We start from the raw sequence: 22,408 nt of genomic DNA, 5'->3' as shown, positions 1-22,408 counted from the left end.
TTCCCAATTAAAATGCGTTTGCACCCACAAGTCATAATCAAGACTGAACCTTATAATCTAACATTCGGCAATTGTACCTTTGATGATAAAATGCAATATTTAATTAATTTATAACTGACCTCGTAAAATTTGAGATTTGAAATATAATTAATAATTCAAAGCAAAAAGCATTTATGCATATTTAAATGACAATTTTGAAACAAAAATCACAATTACTTATCCTTTCAAATTAAGCTAATTAATGTTAAGAATGTTATCAATCATAAACCTTAACGGTAGTCACAACTAAAATTGATTAAAATTCACCGTAGCAGGAAAACAAGACCATTAATCCTAAAACGTAGAAATTTCTTGAGGAATGTTTTAACCCACGACAGCTTGTAATAGCTAAAAATGATTTCTGATATAGTATCACTACCGTTTTTAAGACCAAAACCAACAATATTAGCCTAAATCAGCACAATATATTGTTGTTGTAGCCCACAAGTATCTATAAAGCAGATAATATAAAAAGAATCACAAAGACATATACATGGGTTAGGATGTGGCTAGTAATGATAGTGTGAGGAAGAAGGGAGTTATATAAAATTAAAAATGGATTGGGGGATTTAAATTGAAATTACCGGTCAAGATGGAGAAACCTAGCTACTCTTATAGGGCGAACTCAAAGATCACTTGGACTCAACTTTGTGTGTGAGTTAGAGCAGGAAAACAGATGCGCGACATCATAGAAGAGGTGTAGGTAGGGTACACATTAGATATTGATGCATTAATTTGTGACAAGTAACTGCTTAGCATATGGCCATATTCTAATCTCAATCAGATTAGGACAGTTCTTGCTGTATAGAAAAGACGTAATTTATCCTAAGAGATATAAGTGGCGCCTATTGAAAACTTTGTTGCAGTGCAATTGCAGTCTCAAAAAGGATATTGTATTCGTAGGGAATCCTTCTCCATATCGGACATATGAACATATGCCCTGACCCAGTAGCCTAGATATTTTCTGTTCTATATTAGAATGCATACCATTTAAAGGATTCTTCATTAAAGTTTATATATGTAAATATTTTAAATGTGTACTTTTGTATTATTTTATTAATTCTACAAAAAAGTAATCGCAAATAAACTAACCTTTTGTAAAATGTCAGTTTAAAAATATTAAATATACTTGTTCTTCAAAATCTCTGCTTTTATTACTTCGATTGTTTTATGTATATATATGAAAGTTTGTCCTCCCATATGAATTCTAGAATTTCACTATAAAGCACAGAATCGGTTTTTTTTGGTTAAATTAAACTTTATCTATGCTATTGTAATAGATAGCAATGTCGGTTCATAAATAATTTAAATCCTTCAATTCCCATAATGCTGTTCTTCTCCATGTCATGGTCAGTAGACCGATTCATAACTTACGTATTCAGTGCCTATCAGGTAATATTAATGTTTGGCTTTCTGAGAATGTGCTTTATCTACACTCATTTCCATTTCTGCGTTTCCTCTACTAATCTAGTTTCGCCTGTCCAAGATTGATAGTAAATATTTTCTGGGACCACCAGATTCACTAGATTTTTCGTAGGCTTTGATCTATAAAAGTCTAAATTTCGGACTAGATTTAAGCAATTTTTCATTAAGTCTTAAAAAATAGAACTGCATTTATATTTGTATTGAATATGTAAAGTTTTGTATAAAAAACTGTTTCAATACCTTGTTTTAGCATCGCATTTCTCTGTTTACAACTAATTTGTTTTCACGGGTTTTATTTTTGCATCTGTTTTTGAATGAACATAATATTAAGTGGAAAAAATATACTGAATTTATAATAAAATACCTTAAATTTAATTTTAATTTCAATCAAAAATATTTGGTATATCTTCTCCGTATCATTTTGCCTTTTCAATCTTTTTGCATTATTTCAAATTAATTCACCTCAAACTTTATTTCCAAATCAATGGCATTTCTATTTCAAAACAACTCCGACAATATTTACCCAATAAATAACAAATTTTTATACAATTTGCATATATAATATTTTGCAACTCAATTTGCAATTGCGAATGAAAAGTCAATCATACGCCACGGTGGCTTGGCTATCAAATAGTGAACAAATACGAACGATGTTTTCAGATTTCAACTATGTTCTTTTGTTGCAACTGTTGTTGTTGTTGTTGCTGTTGTTGCTGTAGTTATTGTTGTTGTTTGTATTGTTGGCGTAACTAATGTTGTTACTGTTGTTAGTGGCACACTTATGCTTAAAGCCATGGAAACTTAAATTGGCGCAAATTTCTACCCGACCAGAAGCTACTGTTGATGCCACTGTCGCTCTATAAGTGTACACCAGATACTAATGCGTACAGGGATACGATTACGAATATAAATACAATTATCTGAGCTAAATAGTCTATGAGAGACGTTATTTACCGTTGCTCGCCATAAATTGTTTAACTTTATAGCGATTCCATTTGGCTAAGCAATTTGCAATTCACCACACAAAATGGTAAAATGGTAAAATGGTAAAATGGTTCAATAAACGTTTGACCATAATACGTCAACATTTTGCGCTCAAACGCAAACAACTAAAAGCAAAGCTGCCAACAAAGGACACACCACTTCAAAAATATTGTGTAAGGATAATAAAATTAAAGGATACAGGATATGCAAACACAACACATGAAAACATGCGAAATTATTTAAACGCTTTACTAAGCAAATTTGGCTATTTAACAAAAGCAACAACGCTCAACCTCGCCTAATTTCAGTGGCAACAATTTTATAAATTCTACACTGGAAAATATCTGAAACTTACCCACACACTCGTATTTGGGTGCCACTAACGCACTGTTTTTGTATTTGTTTAAATTTTCATGGATATTTGCTCGCATATCAGTTTTAGGGGTTTTGAAAATTTTCTAAGCGAATGGACCTGGTGTTAACCTAAACACCGCGAATGCGTGTTTGTTGTCTACTGTGTCTTCCTGTGCCCAAGTGTTTAATTGTGTGGATGTACCCATTCAGACGTTGAACTATTTTGTATAAATTGCATTTAACCGTATCTAATTTATATAAACCAGCGGTATTAGTTTTAGTTTCCATGCACTAAAACATAATGACTTGAAGAGCCAAAGACATTTCAAGCAAATTTAGAAAGTATAAATATAGTTCAGCAATGACCAACGAACAAATTTAAGGGTTTCCTTATAGAATGTGCATATACAAACATATATACATGATTTATCAAGTACATTTAAAATATCATTTTAAATACCCAAAAAAATAAACTAAAAAGTATAAAAAGAGTAATGTAGGTCTGTCAAGACGTTTTCCGCATTGAAAGAAACTCCATGAAGTGTAAATATTTTTGATCAATTCGTCAAGTTCGTCTGGCTTTGTTAGTTCAAAATAGTCCCTCTGATTTTTAACTACTTGAATGTAACTCTGTACACATAGTTTGCAGAAGTGGATATAAATCACTTGTCGGTTTGGGTAAAATCAGACCACTATATTCTCTTGTTACCATATAAAATAAACAAACAAATAATGATATTTGTCTCTTCCTAATAAATATAAACAAATAAAACTTGATACAGAATGTACTTACATTTACATTAGAGAATATACAAACTTTTATTTATATCGATTCAGAGAGAGATAAGGCTGCCAACTTAGACACTGAAAATGTATTTCATCAAATATGCTATTACCAATCATAACTTGCTAATCGGTAGTAGTGGTATTAGAGGTAGTAGCAGTTCTGACTAGATATGTTAAATGTATTCCACTGTGACTGCATATGAACAAATAAGCCTGATAAAATGAGTCATAGTTTTTCTACGTGGTTACCTGGTTATATGGCTACCAGATAATAAGCAGAGAATTGTAACCAATAGCAGTTATATATTTCAATATTTGAAGCTCTGTCACTCTTTGGGTTACAGTGGCCGGTTGCAGAACATACAATTCCACAGCGAGTGAAAACATTTTTGTAACATTTTTCCTTTGTAATTGCAGACAGTAAGGATAACGTCACTTCTTTACGGAGCTAAAGAAGTGACGTTATAACTGCTTAGGAAAACCGAAGTTAGATACCTGGATGCCGTGGTATCAGATTTTAATTTTGGTGAGGTGTCACAAGTGAAAATCCACTTCCTATAAGTTACACTCAAAAATAGTATAGTATGTTGCCTAATTAAATTTGGCCCTATTCTAATGAGAAAAAGCCTGATGAACCATCTAAGAACAGACATTCGAAAAATAATAACTAGATTATAGGTTAGATTATAGATTATCAACCGCGCAAGTTGGATTAAAAAAAAATTCTTCAAAAATTTGATCACTAATATATATCTAGTATATGTATATATTGGTCATAATCGTGATCAATCAGGCATAATATATATAGTTATGACTAGTTTGCATTATAGTTGCTTTCGAAACAAAAGCATACAAGAAAGCGATGTATTATCCAAAATGAAATGTTGCACTGAATAGCATGGTACACACAGTACGATCTAATGTTTCCTGATATAATTCAAAATATATAAAAATTGAACCCACACAGGATGAAAAATCACTCTCTCTCAAAACGGCTAGCAATGGAGAACTAATAGCCACAGGACTCTAAGATTGGAAGGCACGAATATCTAATTCGTATTTTAGATCATCATGGTAGATTGAACGGTATTTAAATTGATGAAATGAATATTGTATATTAAAAATTAAAAACAATAGACTGCAACATTAATACGGACACACAATTTTATATAAAGCATCTTTTTTTTTGATATTAAATATTTTGATAATAAGTTGCAAATCGTATATGAAGAATACGAATAAGAAATCCAATAAAGTTGAATTATTCTGTTTAACAAGCTTGTCTAAATACTGAAATAAATTGATAAAGCTGGATTCATATTTTCTGCAATTAGTATAAATCCTAAATTTCAATCTGACTTCCTTTTTGTCAGATAATCAACTAAACAATAATTTTTATTTGTTTTTTTTGAACACAATAAGCAATAGAAAAAAGACCTTAACCCATTCTAATATCATATCCTGCTTCTCATATTATATTTTTTTAAAAAAAAATGAATATTCCATATTATATTTAATTATCATACTTGCTTAATTTAAAGTTTTTTAAAACATAAATTCATCGATACAATTATATCCTTTTTAGATTTTCTAAACCTTCACTTTGGACTCGTTTCTATTTATTTATTGCATGAATGGTTTCGATATATTCAGCGGACAATTCAACTATCATTAGCTAGGATATGGATTCCATTCAGTGCGTTTTACTTTACAAAAAACTTTTAAATTGTTTTTGAATTTTTTCCCAAAATAAAAAATTTATATTAATTTTCCTATGACATTTTAGATAACTTTTAAATTAATTTGTTTTTTTATAATTTCATTAAAACAATCTACTGTTGCAATCAAATTCACTTAACTTTCGATTCACAGTAATAATTTAATGGCTATAATTTACAATCTATGCTCGCCGGCAATTTGTACCGTAGCCTAACTCCCGCTGTTCACTATGCTTTACTCAGCAAGTTCCACTTAAGCGTAAATATGCTTCAATTGATACATCGTCTGAGCCCGCTTTAGTCTCACGATACACAATAGAGCGAAGATAAAACGGCGCCTAACACCCAAGCACTTCAGTGACGGTTTGCCGAAATTTTGTAACATGTTCCTACCTATCTTCCCCTAAGTGCAAGCATAAATCTGAGTTCTTCTTCCCTTGCTAGGACTACGTATTGAGTAAGCCTATCGCATTAGACGTCTGCGGCATTTTGAAAGGGTTAAACTCATTCTATAGCGACATGTGTGAGTGTAAGGCGCACAAAAGTATAAATTTTATTTGTTTTTACTTAACATTGCTGAACCGTTTCAATGCATTATTTTCGTTAAATTGCTTTAAATAGTTACCCGATTTAATGGCTTACATGTCTGGTCCTATTTTTTATTTCGTGCTGGTGTTTTTTATGTGCCGCCTGTGGATTATAATGGAAACATTGGCGCCAACATTGTTTTGGGGCCGCATAAAAATATTTAAAGGATTTTGTGCTTCTTTAAGAAAACGTTTTAAAATTTATATGAGAATTCTTGAGTGATTGCAAATAACTACATGAATATTGATTCGACATTTTCTTCCAAAATGTTTTTGGAATGTTACAACTAAAAAAATGTGATAAGCATAATGTGATAATAGCACATATGAATATATTATTTAAAATGGAAATTAATAACCACAACTCAAACTTATAGTATATGCTTATACTAAATCAACTCACAAGAACTTGTAAAAGGATATCTTCACCAAAAAGTTTGTATTAATTAACTAATCTTATCTTTTAATTAAAACACTTCTTTTTTAAGACAAACTATTATCTCTATAAGCTTACAATGGTGTACGAAATTTCCATTTAGAATTATTAAAATTTTATCTGTCATGTCAGGTTGGATTTAAACTCTTTAACTAAATTAAAAGCTTCAACTTTAATCAAAATTATTAAATTTAAATAATTGTTTTTTGTTATCAAAAAAATAATAATATGCAAATAGTTAAAATTTTATTTATGCAAAGTGCTAACTGAAAATCTAAAATACGGAAAACAATTTCCAACTTGTTTAAAATTCAATTTAAAATGTGTCCACTTCTATGCAAAACTAAGACAAATCTAGACCATCAAACGGAAGTACAACTTAAAATATACACACATACGCAAGTACTTAAGTGTTGGCAGCAAGGATAATAAAATCAACTGAGTACAACAAAAAATTGACAAAATTATAATAAACGAGAAAATTTGATTTGTCACTTTTATGAAGTGTGACTTCACACCATTAAAACGTAACAGAGGACAAAAGGAGGAAATAAATTTTTAACAATTTCTTCTCACAACGACCGCAACTAATTTCCTAAGAGGACTAATAAAAAAAAAACCCCCCAAAACTTAGTCAAAATACGTGCCTTAACACACACACACACACACAAACATACACACAGAGACAGAAGAATCCAGGCATACTTTCTAACTATTTAATCTCGTCCTTCCCGCATTGAGTTTGCCAACATGCATAATCAAAATAAACATAAATTTCGATAAAAGACTTTCCAACACTACAAAACACCAACAACAATGAGCTTAAACTGTATGAGAGGGAGAGGGGGAAAAGTTTCCAACAGCAAAAAATTGATTTCGTAATCAGCGCAAAATGCCAGCAGCGAAAATATTTTATGTGACAGCAAAAACATCAGCAGCACCACGCAACGATGACAAAATCGGCGTCTACTGCGACACACGTCACTTCGTTACCTCACAGATCTGTGCCAGCAGCACTTCTATAAGGATAAGCCCAAGACATCCACTTACACGCTAACGCATTGTACGCTGACGCTTAGCGTGTAATTCCTTACGACGGGCGGACATACTGAACGGCTGCCGAACTCATATTTAATATGCATCACGCACTGCCCGCAAAGGTGCCAGTGGCAAACGCATTTACGATGACACTTACAAGTCCGATTGGCAAATTCCAGCGCGTTTAGGGCACGCAGTGATGATTATAAGTCCATGAGGCAAAAAAAACTCTCGCTTCTGTGTATTTACAGTGGCAGGATTAGCGGAACGCTTCCCTCTGGTTTTATAGTTTAGTTTACGTACATTCATACGCATGCATACACACATACTCGCACATGAGCGCTAACTTTCAAAATCCAAAAATATTTTTGATTTGATTCGTTAAATTTATTCTTCTATTCCAATGTTGTTGTTGTTGCTGTTATTATAATTATTATTGTTGTTGTTGTTTTTGTTGCTATTATAACGTTTTGATACCGTATTTGAGACTGTTTTGTTAACATGTTATTTTGCCATGTTATTTGCTTTAATGCCAGAAGTGAATATTTAATTTCATATTCAGCATATCCAGCCCACAAATAGGAACAACAATAAAAGAACAATATACAATACAATATAGGACAATATTGTCCTTTTTTTGTTTTTCGGAAAGTCGGTATTGATGAAGGTGTATTCAAACAAAGTTACTGGGCTTCACAACTTGACTTTCAGTTTCTCTGCTTAAGGAAGTATTTGATTACTAACTTAACTCTAGTCGAGCACTAACATTAACTTCGATATAATAACTCACTAATCACCAGTTTCAAACTAGCCGAGTTATAAATAATCAAATAAATTTATTTGTCCTTATAAAAGGACAAGTTTTTTTTAAGTAAGAAAAAGAGAAATTTAAAAAGTTTTCTATACTGAAAAATTATACACTATACAATATATAAATTATATAAATTATACAATATATATATTTTTATTCTTTGTATGATATATTGAATTAAGCAATCTAGTAATTTTATTATATTGCATTTAGAGACAATACTTCAAATTAAATTCGGTTTCATTTTCTTCAACCAGCTAAGCAAATTTCCGGATCTGTCAAATAGTTAACCTTAATCATTGGTGTGGGTTCTAAACCATTCCATATGTGATTTGGTCATTTTAATTGATATAACCAGCGCGTTCCCAGCAGGAAGTATCATAGACATTTTTATGGTTCTTCAAGTAGTAATCATATAAATTAAAAATTGATTTATATAATTTTTATATTTATTATTCTAATTCAATTTTTCAAAAAATCTTATTTTACTTTCTTTCTGTTCATAACCATGACGGAATTTTATTTTAGGCTATTAGCTGCAACAATTCTTATTAAAAATGATACTGTTTTGCCGTTCTATGTTCTAACACTGCTCTCCGTGTTTATCAAGTCTTTTTAGAATCGCGACCCTATTCACTTTCCCTACCTAAGAGATAGCGATACCACACCTTAAGCGCTACCAATTTATTTCCAAAACCTATATTTTGAACTTGAATGGGAGAGAATTACAATCAAAACATTTGTAGGATCTTTTCTGTTTTTATGATTAAAATTATTGTGATACAAATACAAATGTACAAATTTAAATATAATTCCTGGTGACTCTTAGTTAATTATTATTTATTGTTTAACTATCACAAAATTGCATTATTTAAACAAATATTTGATAGTTATCTGTTTGTTCATACAACTAACTGTGCTAAAAAATCATTAGAAGATATAATTTTGTCATACATTGTATTTTTTATATAATTTGAATTTTTTAAGCATTTTTTATCATTAAATGTTTTTATGTGAAGATATTCTTCAGCAATTTTTGTATTATTATACTTCCTCGTTTTAGTGCTGTAAGTTAGCACTTTTATTTTAAATCATATATCTTGTCTAAATTTTTCGTCAATTCAACGGTCTGTCCCTCAATTCAAATCGATATAGGTATATATGTATTTTTTTTTGTTTTGACTTGTAATATATTTTTGTATATATAATATAATCTGTAAAAGATCATTTAGTATTACTTATGGATATAAAATGTGATAAAATGATATGTAGACATTTGCGGGACACTCATTAGAAAAAATGCCACCTAAAAGCACTGAAATTGAGGAACAAATAGCTGAAGTAACGGAAACTATTTTTGTTTTTTTTTTGATAGCATCACAATAGGCAATATATACCTCCGAGTGGACTGACAACTGACAACGTACTGACAACTGTCAGCACGCGCCTTCTGAACCTAACGGAAAATTTAGACAAGTTATATCAATTAAGATAAAAACTATAAGCGATATATATATTTATACACGCCAGTGAAGTGTCATAAGTGAAGTGAATTACATTAATTCTATTTTTTTTAGAAATCCAATACAGTTGTATTGGGAGTTCACATTATATAGCATATATAATGAATATTCTTACTCTGACATCTTTTTAATCACACTGTCTTAAATTTATCAATCTCGTCAGATATATACATATTATAATCATCTATGGAATAGATCTGCTATACCCTGTATCACGCTTTTGGAAATTATAATTTTTCGAATTTGTTGCAAATTCAAATATGCTCCGTTTCCAAAACGACTGAGGCTATCGTCCTCGATGAGGCGCTCAAAAATTTGGCTTATAAATGTCGGCAATCGCTTTTATCTACTGCTGGCAGAATATACAATTTGCAAGCCGTTAGCTGTAAACTGACACGTCCTTTCCGTTTAGATTTGTTTACGCTACCTTCGCATATTTTATTTCCTTTCAAATGCGCTATTTATGGTTTTCATTATAAATGTCCTGCCATTTTTTGTGCTTCTGCTTTTATGTATTTTGAATTTTTTCTTCTTACCAAAAAATTGTGGTTTTTTTGTTTATTTACAAAATAATTTTTGTAATAATTTTGTGGCTACCTTTTCTGAATTTTATTTTCATTCTAAAAAAAGCAAACTTTCTATTTGCTTTCTACCTTCGGTCTGTGTTTTTGTTGGGGTTTTTAACCATAATTGGTAACTCGTATTTATTTTCATTAAATATTATTATTATTTTAGTATTATTCTCTTTATTTTGTGTTATTTTTTCTGACCAAAAATTTGCATAAAATAACCAAATCATTCTGGTTGCGCAGCTGTTAGACTCAAAAGAAATATTTTTAATAACAAACGCAACGAAATTAAGCAGAGAATTTTATTTATTTTTCTTGTTATTGGAATAAACAAAATAAAGGACGAATAAAGTTTTACTTCAAATGGCATTAAAATGGAAAGATGTTTATTTTGATATGAATATATGTAATGACTATATATTTATTTAATATCTTATTTCTACAAAAATAACATATCCAAGCAAACTTAATATAACACATTAATTAACTGAAGATAAATAATTATTATTACTTTATATTAAATAATTTAATATATAAACACGCTTATAACTTTACCAAAACATATTAAATAAATGTTTTTATTGCAAACTAAAAATAATTATATGCTTACTTGACATCAGTAAAATTATAGGTTATATTGTTTGCGTTAATAATATATTAAGTCATAAATATACAATAATCTGCGTACTGTTCTGTACTTAATAGGGTCCAGCATAGAGCTGAACTCTGTAAATCTTGTAAATTATTACTGAAATCTTTCTGTACAGAAATCTCTAACATAAGATGGAAAGACTCAGCGGTATTTGTATGCAATCTCGCCACTTTCCGATAAAAGAAAATCTAAAATTCTCATTGAGATGCCCCGTAGAGACGTCGGTATTTTGGTACGTTTACTTACAGGCCACTGTTATCTAGGACAATGGGCCATTAGGCCTAACTAATTTCGACTATGATAATTGACACTTAATTTTTTGTTAGAGCATTAGAAAATATTGTATTTTCATCAGTTGATGTTTTATAAGCCTAACTAACTAACTACTCCACAATTATCTGCTGAATGCACCTGCTTTATTGCGCAAATACTATAAATAAATTAATGAAATGATTGTATTGGTGTCACAGTAATACTGCTGTTGTGGTCTTAGTCCAGCATTGTTTCTGGACTAATACTCATATAATAGCTTCTCAATTACTTATAAAATCTTGTTTGTTCTACTGCTTCAGCGAATAACTGCAGTAGCAGTAGATATATGTGTATCTAACTAATGGATAGTGATGGAGTAAATGGGTGATATTTTTCTCATCACCTTTATCGAATAGCTACAACAATATTACCTAACACACCAGCATTATTTCTTCCTTAATAGTGGCTTATAGTATTAGGCTTCCTCTTGTGGTATACTGGAAAAGGGAATTTGACAGTTCATACTCCTCCTATTTTAATTGCTTGTATAATTTCGTTGGAACAAGTATATTATCTGAGAGTACATTCAACATATGAACTAAAACCAGCATATTGTTAATTTTTATGTAATGTATTTTATATAGGTAGACTATTTACATAATGAAGAAAGCACTAAGCCAAATTAGTTTCACACTTGTTTTCATGAAAATTGAAATGCTCTGATGAAAAATAAGAAACTCAAGAGACTAATTTCAAATCAGTTTATTTGAATTCAAAAGAATGCATAAAGCTGTCTAGTGTAGTCTAATTTTATGTATTAAATACACTATTTTTTAATAGTGAGTCTTTTAACTGAAAGATGTTAATTTTGTTAGCATGATAGTCTATTTTAAAACTTTGTTTGCTTATGGTTGTTTATTCTCTACAATAGATTAATAGTTCAGTCTTCTGTAGAAAGCATTTTCCATACAGAATATATATTACTCTGACCTTTATTATGACAGTTGTAGCAGATTTCTGACATTTGTTGTTTATTTTTTTATAGAAAATATACTATAATAGTATATAAATATATGCTTTCTAAGTACATAATTTATATACATTATATACATTCCTTCAATAACTTAGACATGTCTAGACTTCGCTTCGAGTTCAAACAAACCCTATCATAATCAATGTGAGAAAAACACTGTCAGCAAAATAAATGAAAAATAATAATTATACAGTAATCCCTCATGAAGATTACTGTATAGAAATTTCAACGTAGAGAAATTAGATCCTAATTTTGTCATGCATTAATTAGTCCTTAAGTTTAATTTCAGAAATAGTTTTTATTCGTTTTTTCCATGTTCGATGGTAATAAACAAAATTAAACTAAAAACGATGGATCACCAAATTCGTATTGTTCTTTTTTATATAACTGGGTATTAAAAATATTAAAAACTTAATGAAATGATGCAAATTTGGGGGAGTCCCCCTAAGGACACAGCAAATCTCTCGACCCTTTTTAATCACATCCCTATTTGAGAACAATTAAACAAAATTGTTGTTTTTGTTTAACGTTTTAAATAACTATACGAGTATAATAAAGCAATTATTAATTATTAAATATTTTTTATTATGTATAAAATATTTAATACGTTTTTTTAAATTATTACTTGGCTTATTTTATTTTTTTTACTTAAAAAAAACATTTTTAATTTTTATGTGTTAAATTAACAACCTAAACCCAGTAGTAATTTAAAACAACGTTTAGAATATTGTTCGTAATAACAATTTATATAAAATATTTAAGTAGAAAAAGTATTATTTTACACATCATTATGAACAAAAAAAATATATACGAATTATAACATTTCGGATAGTAGAACTATCCGGAAAACAAGGCGAGCGTTTACTACACTCGTAGTGCAGTGAGTAGTGAAGAAAAAATGTACTACATTATCTTTTCTTTTTGTTAATAGTTACTTTATTTTTTTTAACTTCAACTCTAACATTAAATTTTATGTCCTTATTACAGCGCACCAGTTATCGTTCCGTGCGTTCCACAACCCGTTATAATAAAATACCCAACCGGTCAAAAAGAAACTCACGCAAATCGTCCTCATCGACATTGATTAAAGTAGATTCCGAAGCAAACAATGAGGATGACGACGATGACGACGATGACAATGGTGATGACTATGGCGACGGTGATGGCGATGGTGATGGCGATGCCAATTACAATGATGATGAATTAAATATGCACAATGCAGTTGATAACGAATATGAAGATGAGAATCAGCTTGATGAAATCAAGTGTTTCAGTAAAAAAAGTACGAAATCCCACAGTGCAGGACAGCAGAGAGCGAAGAATATTCAGGAAACTTGCGTGCTGGAGGCTGATGAGTTGGAACCAATAGTTCGCGGTGGTAAACGCAAGACACTGAAGTCTTCAACGACAACAAAAACGAATGCAAAACACAGTTGAATTAAGTAACGGCAGTCACTTGTAGTATCCGAAAATAAACGCGATTTGTAAATTTCTGTAAAAACGCAATGAAGTAATTTATCGATTAACTAAAAAGTAAATTCTAAATTATTTCATTGATCCATATAGTTTTTTTTTTTCTTGAAAAGGTCTTGAATTTAAAACACAAGAAATTTCGGTATTAAAGCTCAAACTTTTTGTATTTTTATATGTAAATGCGTATTGCTTATGTTTACGAACTTTTATTATAAACTATGAGTGTTAATTTTTCCTATATATTTTATTGTTAATATATTTTAAACTTATTGTTATCCTATATTTTATTGTTTAATATCTTAAGTTTTACGTTAAACAATTTTATTTCTTTTTTCAAACTATCCTGAAATATAAAGAAAAATAGATTTTCTTTTTTATAATCTGCACATGTTTACTATCAATTAAATATATATATATATACCGATTTTATTATGTAAACAGAATAGAGTTCAGTTATTAAATATTTAGTAAATAATTTTAGGTTATTGTTAAAAAGGACGTTTTATGTACCTCGTACCTATTATTTTAAAGTAAAACAAACAAAATATGGAAATCATTTTTTATTTTATTGTTTATTGCTTTATTAAGCACTTTTGTTTTAATAAATTAATTTTGCAATTGTTTACTTTGTTTTATGTACGTTTTTCTATAGTTGAATTCATTACGCCACTGTAAAAAATTGTAAAAAGTTAATAAAAGTAGTTAGCGAAAACATATTAAACAATTTTTATTGTACAAAAAAATACTAAGAAATTTAATTATAGAAATTTTTTTATCAATGTTGTAAATTAAATGTAAATAACAGCAACTTAATTACAGTTTGCAGAAATTATAAACAAAAAATTTGTGGCATAAAATATTTAAAAATTATATGCTAAAAAGTTTTCAGATTAAAAATTAAAATTATTTTTACTTATTTATGGAAAAAAAATATTTTTCAAATTTTTAACTAATGTAAATTTTGTATAATAAAAAGTAAACATCAATTAAAATTAATTAGCAAATAGACCAACAAAATATCAAATTATTAGTATTTAAAAAAATAAAAAAAAAAGATATCTAAATGATGATAAGTTAAATAAACGTGGTTTTATATTAATCACGGAAATAAAATATCTATAATTATTTAATGGAAAATGATAAACAAATATTTGTATTTGTAAATTTGTGAATCTCATTGGTAAAGGTGTGTTAAAATATTTAAAATGCTTAAAACAATTCAATAAGAAGAATAGTATGATTTAAGTATCTCTGTATAACAAATAACGTCATGCTTAGGAGAACTGCTAAATTATTTTATTATATATTGCCTTTAATAATTTGAAATCATACTTTTTTAGATAAAGATAACATCAAGCCTTTGCATTTAGAATAGATAGTTCTTATTAAATTGTTGACTTCAAAGAAAATCTTGTTAAATAATAATTTTTGTGGGAATTTCGGCACAACTTGAGTTTACATTAAGTAATTTATGAAAAAGTATTGGCCATGTTATACTAACCATTAACGAAAGTTATTTCAGTTTTCATAGTTCATTTGAGATCAATATATTTGTTAAACTATGCTATATCACTCATGGACATCCACAATTACAAATTTGCGAGGCTTTTTTCATTTTTCAAAATTAAAATGAAAATGTTATATATTTACTGAATTATAGGCTCATACATATATTATTAGTAATCAATTTACTATGACTAAAATAAAGATTCTTGTTATTAAGGATAGGTGATTTGGGGAGTCCCTCACTTACAATTTTTATTTTATCCCATCCTATAACCAACCTTAAAAGAGTGCAGAAATGAAGTAGTATAAAAATGTGTTATTCGAGCACTTCAGCAAAATACAACAGATTAAGACAGAGATTAGAACAAGTATGTACTTGTTCTTTGAGCCCCTATGGTGAGAGATAAATAGCACTTGATCGTATAAATAAAGAGTGGCTCCCAAAACTTTCTTTATTTTTCTGTCTTAAACCTATTTTGCATGTATTTTTAATAATATTTTTGACACATTTTCTATACTGTTGACTTTTGTTTAGGCTGTACTGATGCTTTTGTTGGAATACAATCTATGCGGATTTATTTTATCATTTTAATCCTGCGTTTCGTTGGTTTTCGGAAACATCTACATAATTCACATTGAGAAATATTTTTCAATAAACATTATAAATATTATTTTTTTTACTTAGATTACAACAACGATAGATTTTGTTTTGTTTTGTTTTGATAGATTTTTTTGAAATCGCTGTTAAATATTCCCAATTTAATGTAGGACTTAAACACATGCAATATATTTCAATTTAAAATTGTTATCTGTGCCACTGAGTGGAAAAAAATAAAGTATTAAAGTAGTGACCAGGTTATCTACATCTTCAAAAATCTTGACGTTATTTGTAATATCAAAAAATCCACACATGAGAACAAAAAAAAAACTAATAACCGAAATGTAATCAAAAAGTATTTGTTAAGAAAAACTTTTGTATGTTGAAAATTAAAACCTACCAATTTGTATAGAAAAATGTCATTTTTAGATAAAGAAAATATATATTTAAAATAAATTTTGTTTTTATTCTTGTGAAAATGTTTGAGATAAAAATTTCAAAAATTGACATGCAAACGTTGACTGCATTAACATAAATTCAAGAAACTAAACAACTAGCAAAATATTTAAACTTAATATACATATATACAAGAATAATTATTGAATAAATATATATGTTAAACAATGGATTGTAATGCACTCAAACAAAATAAACACATATAAAAAAATAAAACTATTTTTTATTAAATTAAGTAAAGTAAATTGAAATAGATTTAAGTAAATAAATTAAATTGATAAAAATCAAATACACACACATTTAAAAAAAAAACTAAAAAAGATATAAAATTTTTTAAATATTATTTATACAAAAAAAAAAAAAAATTATATATATAAAAGAATGTAAAACAATTTTTAAATGCTTTAAGAGTAAATGAGAAATATAATGATAATTTTATGTACATGTAAGTGAATTAAATAAAAATTTATATTACAGTAAGAAATTGTGAACAAGAATATATGTAAAGATACACGTGATGCGAAATAAATATTCAAATAAATATGAAATGAAATCGATTTCAAAATTATTTGTATTCTTGCTTAAATGAGTTATAACATTGACAAGTCACAGCTCACCATCTTTTCCAGCTCTAAATGAAAATAAAATCACTCTATTATGGCACTTTCACCTAAAAGATGCACATCTCACATGTTTTCAATATTTCTCGTATAATAACACAAGAAGGATTATTCTTAATCAGGAAATCAACACACATACCACAAGAGGCTATTTTGATATAAATATGTCGACTATCAAATATTTGTAATCACCTAGCACACCACATACTCGTACTCGTACTTATAAATTCATATCGTTGCTGTAAAAAGATTATTACAGGTAAGTTACTACTACTCTAGGTCCTCAATGGCCGACATTCCAGCCTTTATTTGGGAGGCGGAATGTCTTATGTTCGGTTAGGGTCTGTTGCAGCACAAAAGCTCAATCATGGTCTCAGTACTCCGTTCCGTTGAGAGCTAGAATCTATTCCTACTCCTACTACTACTCTAGAGATGTCACCAACATTTTTAATTGTTTATTTTTGGAATATTATATTTGCTCACAACACAATTCTTCTTATAATTGGGACTCAGCGTCTCAACACTAAGAATAGACATAATAAAACAACTCCAACCTAGAACGCTCGTGCTATTGCCAGCGTTCCCATTCTAAAGCAACAATGAATATAAGGCAATATCTAATTCAATATATATATAAACAGTACCCAACGATATATAAGAAGTAAGAAAAACTTACACTATCTACTAAAAAATCACACTAATCCAACGACATTTGCGATAAGGGAAAATATCATGAATTTTTAATATTTGCATTCCCTGTTGTTTATAGGAATTGATTTTCCATCAAGAAAAATTAAAATCAATTTTATTCCAACTTAAGTTAGATGAGATTAAGTCAAAATTTTTATTATCATTATATTAAGATTATTGTTTAGTTGGGGACTACTTTTTTGCCGCACTTGAGTGTAGAATAACACCTATTAACTTCCTACCCAAACAAGAATTTTAAAAAGAAAGAGTTCCAGCGTCGGTCCGTAAAACTAATATTTATTTCCTGTCATCATTATTATAATTGTAGATATATTATACAGTCACTAGTTCACTATTTATTTATTTATTTATAATTTTACCATAATTATTATTAAGTTTTTATTATTAAAGTTCTCTAATTACTTTTCTTAATTTAATATAAGGTAATAAGACATACTTATTTACTGTGTTTTAGTTTTGTAGATTTCATAAAAGCAATGGATTTAAAAACAGGCTTTTAAAATTGTGAGTGAACTTTATTATTCTAAATACGCTGTAGACAGATACCATAAGTACCTTTCATTCGTCTTCTTCGGAAATTAACTGCACTACTTTTCAATCTATATATTATTAATATAAATTTTAAACAGGTGTGTGATACAGTTCCAATTTAGACTAAATTATTACTAAAATATTGTAGTTTTGGACTATATTCTAAGATTAAGACTTCTAATAGGAAGAGCATTCCCGTCTAAAATCGTATTGTCATAATTTATTGTTCCTCGCTGAATTCTATGGAAAACGTTTCAAAATATAATATATTAAACTTGTTAGATACATGTCTTAAAATATTTTATCTGTATTTTCTTATAACTGGTAAACACTAGCAAAAATCTTAATATTTGTATAAGTTTGAAAAATAATAGATAATGGAAAAGAGTCCCAATAAGACAATTCACAATTAATCTTGATGCATATGTGTATATACAGCAGTATGTGGTAATGAAGTAATTAAGTGTTAAAAACTGATATAGTTTTAGATCTTTAATGATGCTTCCTTATTTAAGCATCAAATCATTTTATACTTAATCTAGGCACACATTAAACTTTAGCACGATTCATCAGCAGGGGCTTTAATTCTGTAATACCTTCAGTCAAAATTTATAGCTTTTGTTTTTATTTATTTATTAATTTAAAAACTTTACAGTCAATAATAACGTTCTAACAAAAAAATTATTATATTAAAGAAATTAAATTAAAGAATATGAAGAATCTATATATATTGTAAATATAATACTCCCAAAATTTTCAAATTCACAAGCAAGTCAACATTTTATATTCAACTTAGTAGAGACTTACAGATGAAGACTTAATAAGGTAGAATAAAAGGAAATGGAATAATGTGAATATCCCGCAAGGCAAGAAAACAGCAATTCTATGAAATCCGTCTCTATCTCATATCGCTATGTATCAGGGTTGTAAGTATATGAAGCCAATGAATTCAACTAAACGTAAACTCGTTAATATTGATTTTTTTTTTGTCAAATGTGACGCATCTTATGGCGAAAAAATACTAGAAGTGTTCGCAGAGTAATGAAAAAACAACAACAAAAATTTGTTTTATTCATTGAAATTTGGCTGACCATACAACACTGTTTCGGGTATTGCCAAGTACTCATCATCACTGATCGAATTTTTATTTAATTAGTTTTTAGTCCATATTTTATTTGTTTAGTCTACGGCTTAAAACTAATGCCAGTCAAATTAGAAACGACACTAATCCCGTTTTGCCGCAAGTAGCCAAGGCTGCACAAACTTTCAATTCTCAAGTTTCAAGTTTTTTTTGTCACTTTATTTATAAATGACACTAACGAAAGAACTGGCTATGCTTTTTAAATAAGAGGTTATAAACTATAGATTTATTTGGAAACATAAGCTCAACGAATTAAGGGGTATTTTTATAGTTGCCAATATTTTTATTTCAAAGCTGTACTTTGAACTAAACTAATTTGTGAAAACTAAAACTAATTAATTTGTGGACTATATGTACATTTAACAGTTAACCCTTAGTAACTTTGGAGAGTATAAAACTACATTATGGGTTTATTATGGGTTTATTTAACAAAATGTGACGTGAATAAACTTTGTAAGAACTCAAATAGCTACATAATATTGATTACATCAAAACTGTGATTGTTACACTTACGGACTAAGTAAAATAATAATATTCAATACTACAATTAATACTACTCATACATGGTATTAAGTAGAAGGGAATGCGATATAGAGAGTATAGACTAGCTGTATCTGTATACAACACTCATAATATTAAGTCCCAAGTAAGACATAAGGCTCAACATGTATGGTGACGTGCTCTTGAAAAATACAACTTCAATCATCAAGTTATATTTCATTATGAAAATTGGTTCCATGAGAGAATACCCAACCGACCTGATTTTGATTAATCAATGGTAAAAGTAATATTAAAAGCAAGAAATTTATTGTATAGGAATCAGCCTTACTTTATTGATTGTTTAAGCAGAATAAATATTCTTTTTTTATTTACTTTTCTGGTTTTATATGGAAGAAAATTGTTCCGTGTTCCTATACCACATGCAAGCTATACTATATAGCCTACACAGAATCCACTTGAGTAAAATTTCCAGATATAGACACAACGTCACTTTTATCCAGGATTTATCAGGTGAATTTCTTTGCCTCAGTGATATATTCAGCCAAAGTATCGGTTTAACGCCTCGATCCTTCCTTGACTATATCATTTTCAGACAAAGCACTGCAAAAACATTGTTAAAAATAATCAAATTGTAGTATATTTTGTTTCTTGACTCAATACTAGCAAATCCACTGCTCTGTTTAATAATCGCTAAATCAGCTTGTAATAAAATCCATCCCAAGAATTAAACAGCTAGTTTTGTAATATAGTATAGTAATGTTAAAAGTATTTCTGGGTTGTGAAAACATTGAAATATTTTTAACAAAAATTGCTTTTAAAACTGACAACCTTAAAACAAGGGTGAAGCCTTGAGGTAATTCCAAATTAATTATGACAAAAAAAAACTAAAGACAAAATATTTCTATTCTATTAATTATATAGCTATTATATGAAGGGACGTTAGCTTTGCAGGTAAAAGAGTTATTTCGACTATTTAGGGAAGCCTAAATAAATTCTAAATAGAACATAAAAAGTAAAAAATGCAGCCTTTCAACTTGGCCCCTCATTTGCAAATTTCTCCACACTAAGTTAGTTTAAACAGTAATAAAGTGGAGCGGAGACAAACCCAACCATTCTCAGAAAAGGTCCTTATATAAACGTAAAAGCTAAAAAAACAAACCGAAACGAAGCTAATCCTTTCATCCCCATTTAAGCAAATTGGTACAACTCTTAACGAATCAAAAACGAAATATGGCAAAATAAAACGAAACGAAAAAGACACTCAAAAAAAAAAAAACAAATAAGTGGCAAAGCCGAAAACTATGCAGCTTTATGTCTGTATGGCAACTCTCATTGATTGTTGGTAAAGTTATTGTTTTTCTTTTTTGGACTCATTATTGCCATTGTTTTTGTTTTCATTTTTGTTTTTGTTTTTGTTTTGTTTGCGTTTTGTGGGAGTAGCAAATTGCTTGTAAAAGTGATAGTATTATGTGTATCACTGACTATGTTGGCTTTGTTGTTTCCTTGTTATTGTTTTTGTTGTTTGTTGGCTGTTGTTGTTATTTATCTATTTGCACTACAATGAAATGTAAAAGCAGCAGGACCAACATAGTCCTTTCTTTTAAGTAGTTTTTCTATGTCGTTTATTTTCTATATTTTGTCAAAACAATTTATTTGCAAATGATTCTGTTAATATATTTGGGAAACTTATGCGTGCATTTTGGGTTCATTTAATTCTTATGAGCGCATAAAAAGGTACAATAATCGCCCAAAAGTTTGCTCTTTGTTTTCCTCCAGTTACGATTAACATTATTGTTGCGAATGGCTTAGATTGGAGCACCGAAATCGTTAAGTCGTATCCTTCTACCGATAGCTACACGTAAGTATCTCTGCTGTGAGTCGCCAACGTAGGACTATCCATGTGTGCCGAAGAAGAAGAAACTAAAAAGTTCTGGCTTGCAGGAAAGTTTTATTTAAAAGCTAATGAAAGACAAAATAGGATACTTGATTAAAAACTAACTTAAAAGGATGCCCATTCTCATTTCTTTTTCTTTGTCTTTTAGACAAATTTTTTATTTTTTTATTTATTTTTTTTTTTTGTTATATTTTAGTTGTATTCTACATATTTTTGGAATAAACTTTTTTGTCTTCTCTTAATTCTGTTTATGTTTCATTACTTTTTAAATGAATGCAAACTTTATGCTGCCAATAAGCGTAATAAGGATAAAACTTTTCTCCAAGAATTGTTGCTAAAATTAGTGAAGTATTTTGGGAGCATCTTTTTTTCTTATTCATTCCTCTCCTTTAACATGACTGCCTTTCTTGTCTTGTAATCAAACTGAAAGTTCCTTTTATTTATTTTTGTCGTAGTTAATATTTTCGACCCCAGTAAATTACAAGTGGAAAAGAATTCATTACAATCTTACAATTTTCTCCAACTGGTCAAGATTGGGCTAACCTTTGAGTTTAGTTAAGTAAATATGACCCAAATAATTAAAAAGGTATGCAAATTTTTTTGAAGGACTTCGTATAAAGACAACAAAGTTTTATTAATTGTATGAAATCAAAGTTTTTTCTTGAAGCTTTCTTTTATTTATTTTATTTTTATTTTATAATATTAAGTGCATTAAGTACATGCTTTTTATTGCACTATCTTAAAAACTAACTTAAAAGCTAACAAGATAT

General features: G+C 28.8%; 2 protein-coding genes across 3 annotated transcripts in view; one reads left to right on the top strand and one right to left on the bottom strand.

Moving 5' to 3' along the window:
* LOC119669036 (furin-like protease 2) overlaps nucleotides 1-13,716 on the top strand; it is a 105,630-nt gene extending 91,914 nt beyond the window's left edge. The window contains exon 15 of the mRNA XM_038078761.1: nucleotides 13,195-13,716. Within this exon, the coding sequence (XP_037934689.1) occupies nucleotides 13,195-13,644 (450 nt within the window). The 3' untranslated portion in view covers nucleotides 13,645-13,716. The remainder of the gene's footprint in view (nucleotides 1-13,194) is intronic.
* The window catches only part of LOC119669037 (furin-like protease 2), a gene marked incomplete at its 3' end in the record, with an annotated part of 541,440 nt that overhangs the window by 106,010 nt on the left and 413,022 nt on the right, over nucleotides 1-22,408 (bottom strand).

This window comes from Teleopsis dalmanni, chromosome 1 (assembly GCF_002237135.1).
Source record: "Teleopsis dalmanni isolate 2A chromosome 1, ASM223713v2, whole genome shotgun sequence".
Classification (NCBI taxonomy): domain Eukaryota; kingdom Metazoa; phylum Arthropoda; class Insecta; order Diptera; family Diopsidae; genus Teleopsis; species Teleopsis dalmanni.
This window is presented reverse-complemented; position numbering and strand designations above follow the sequence as displayed.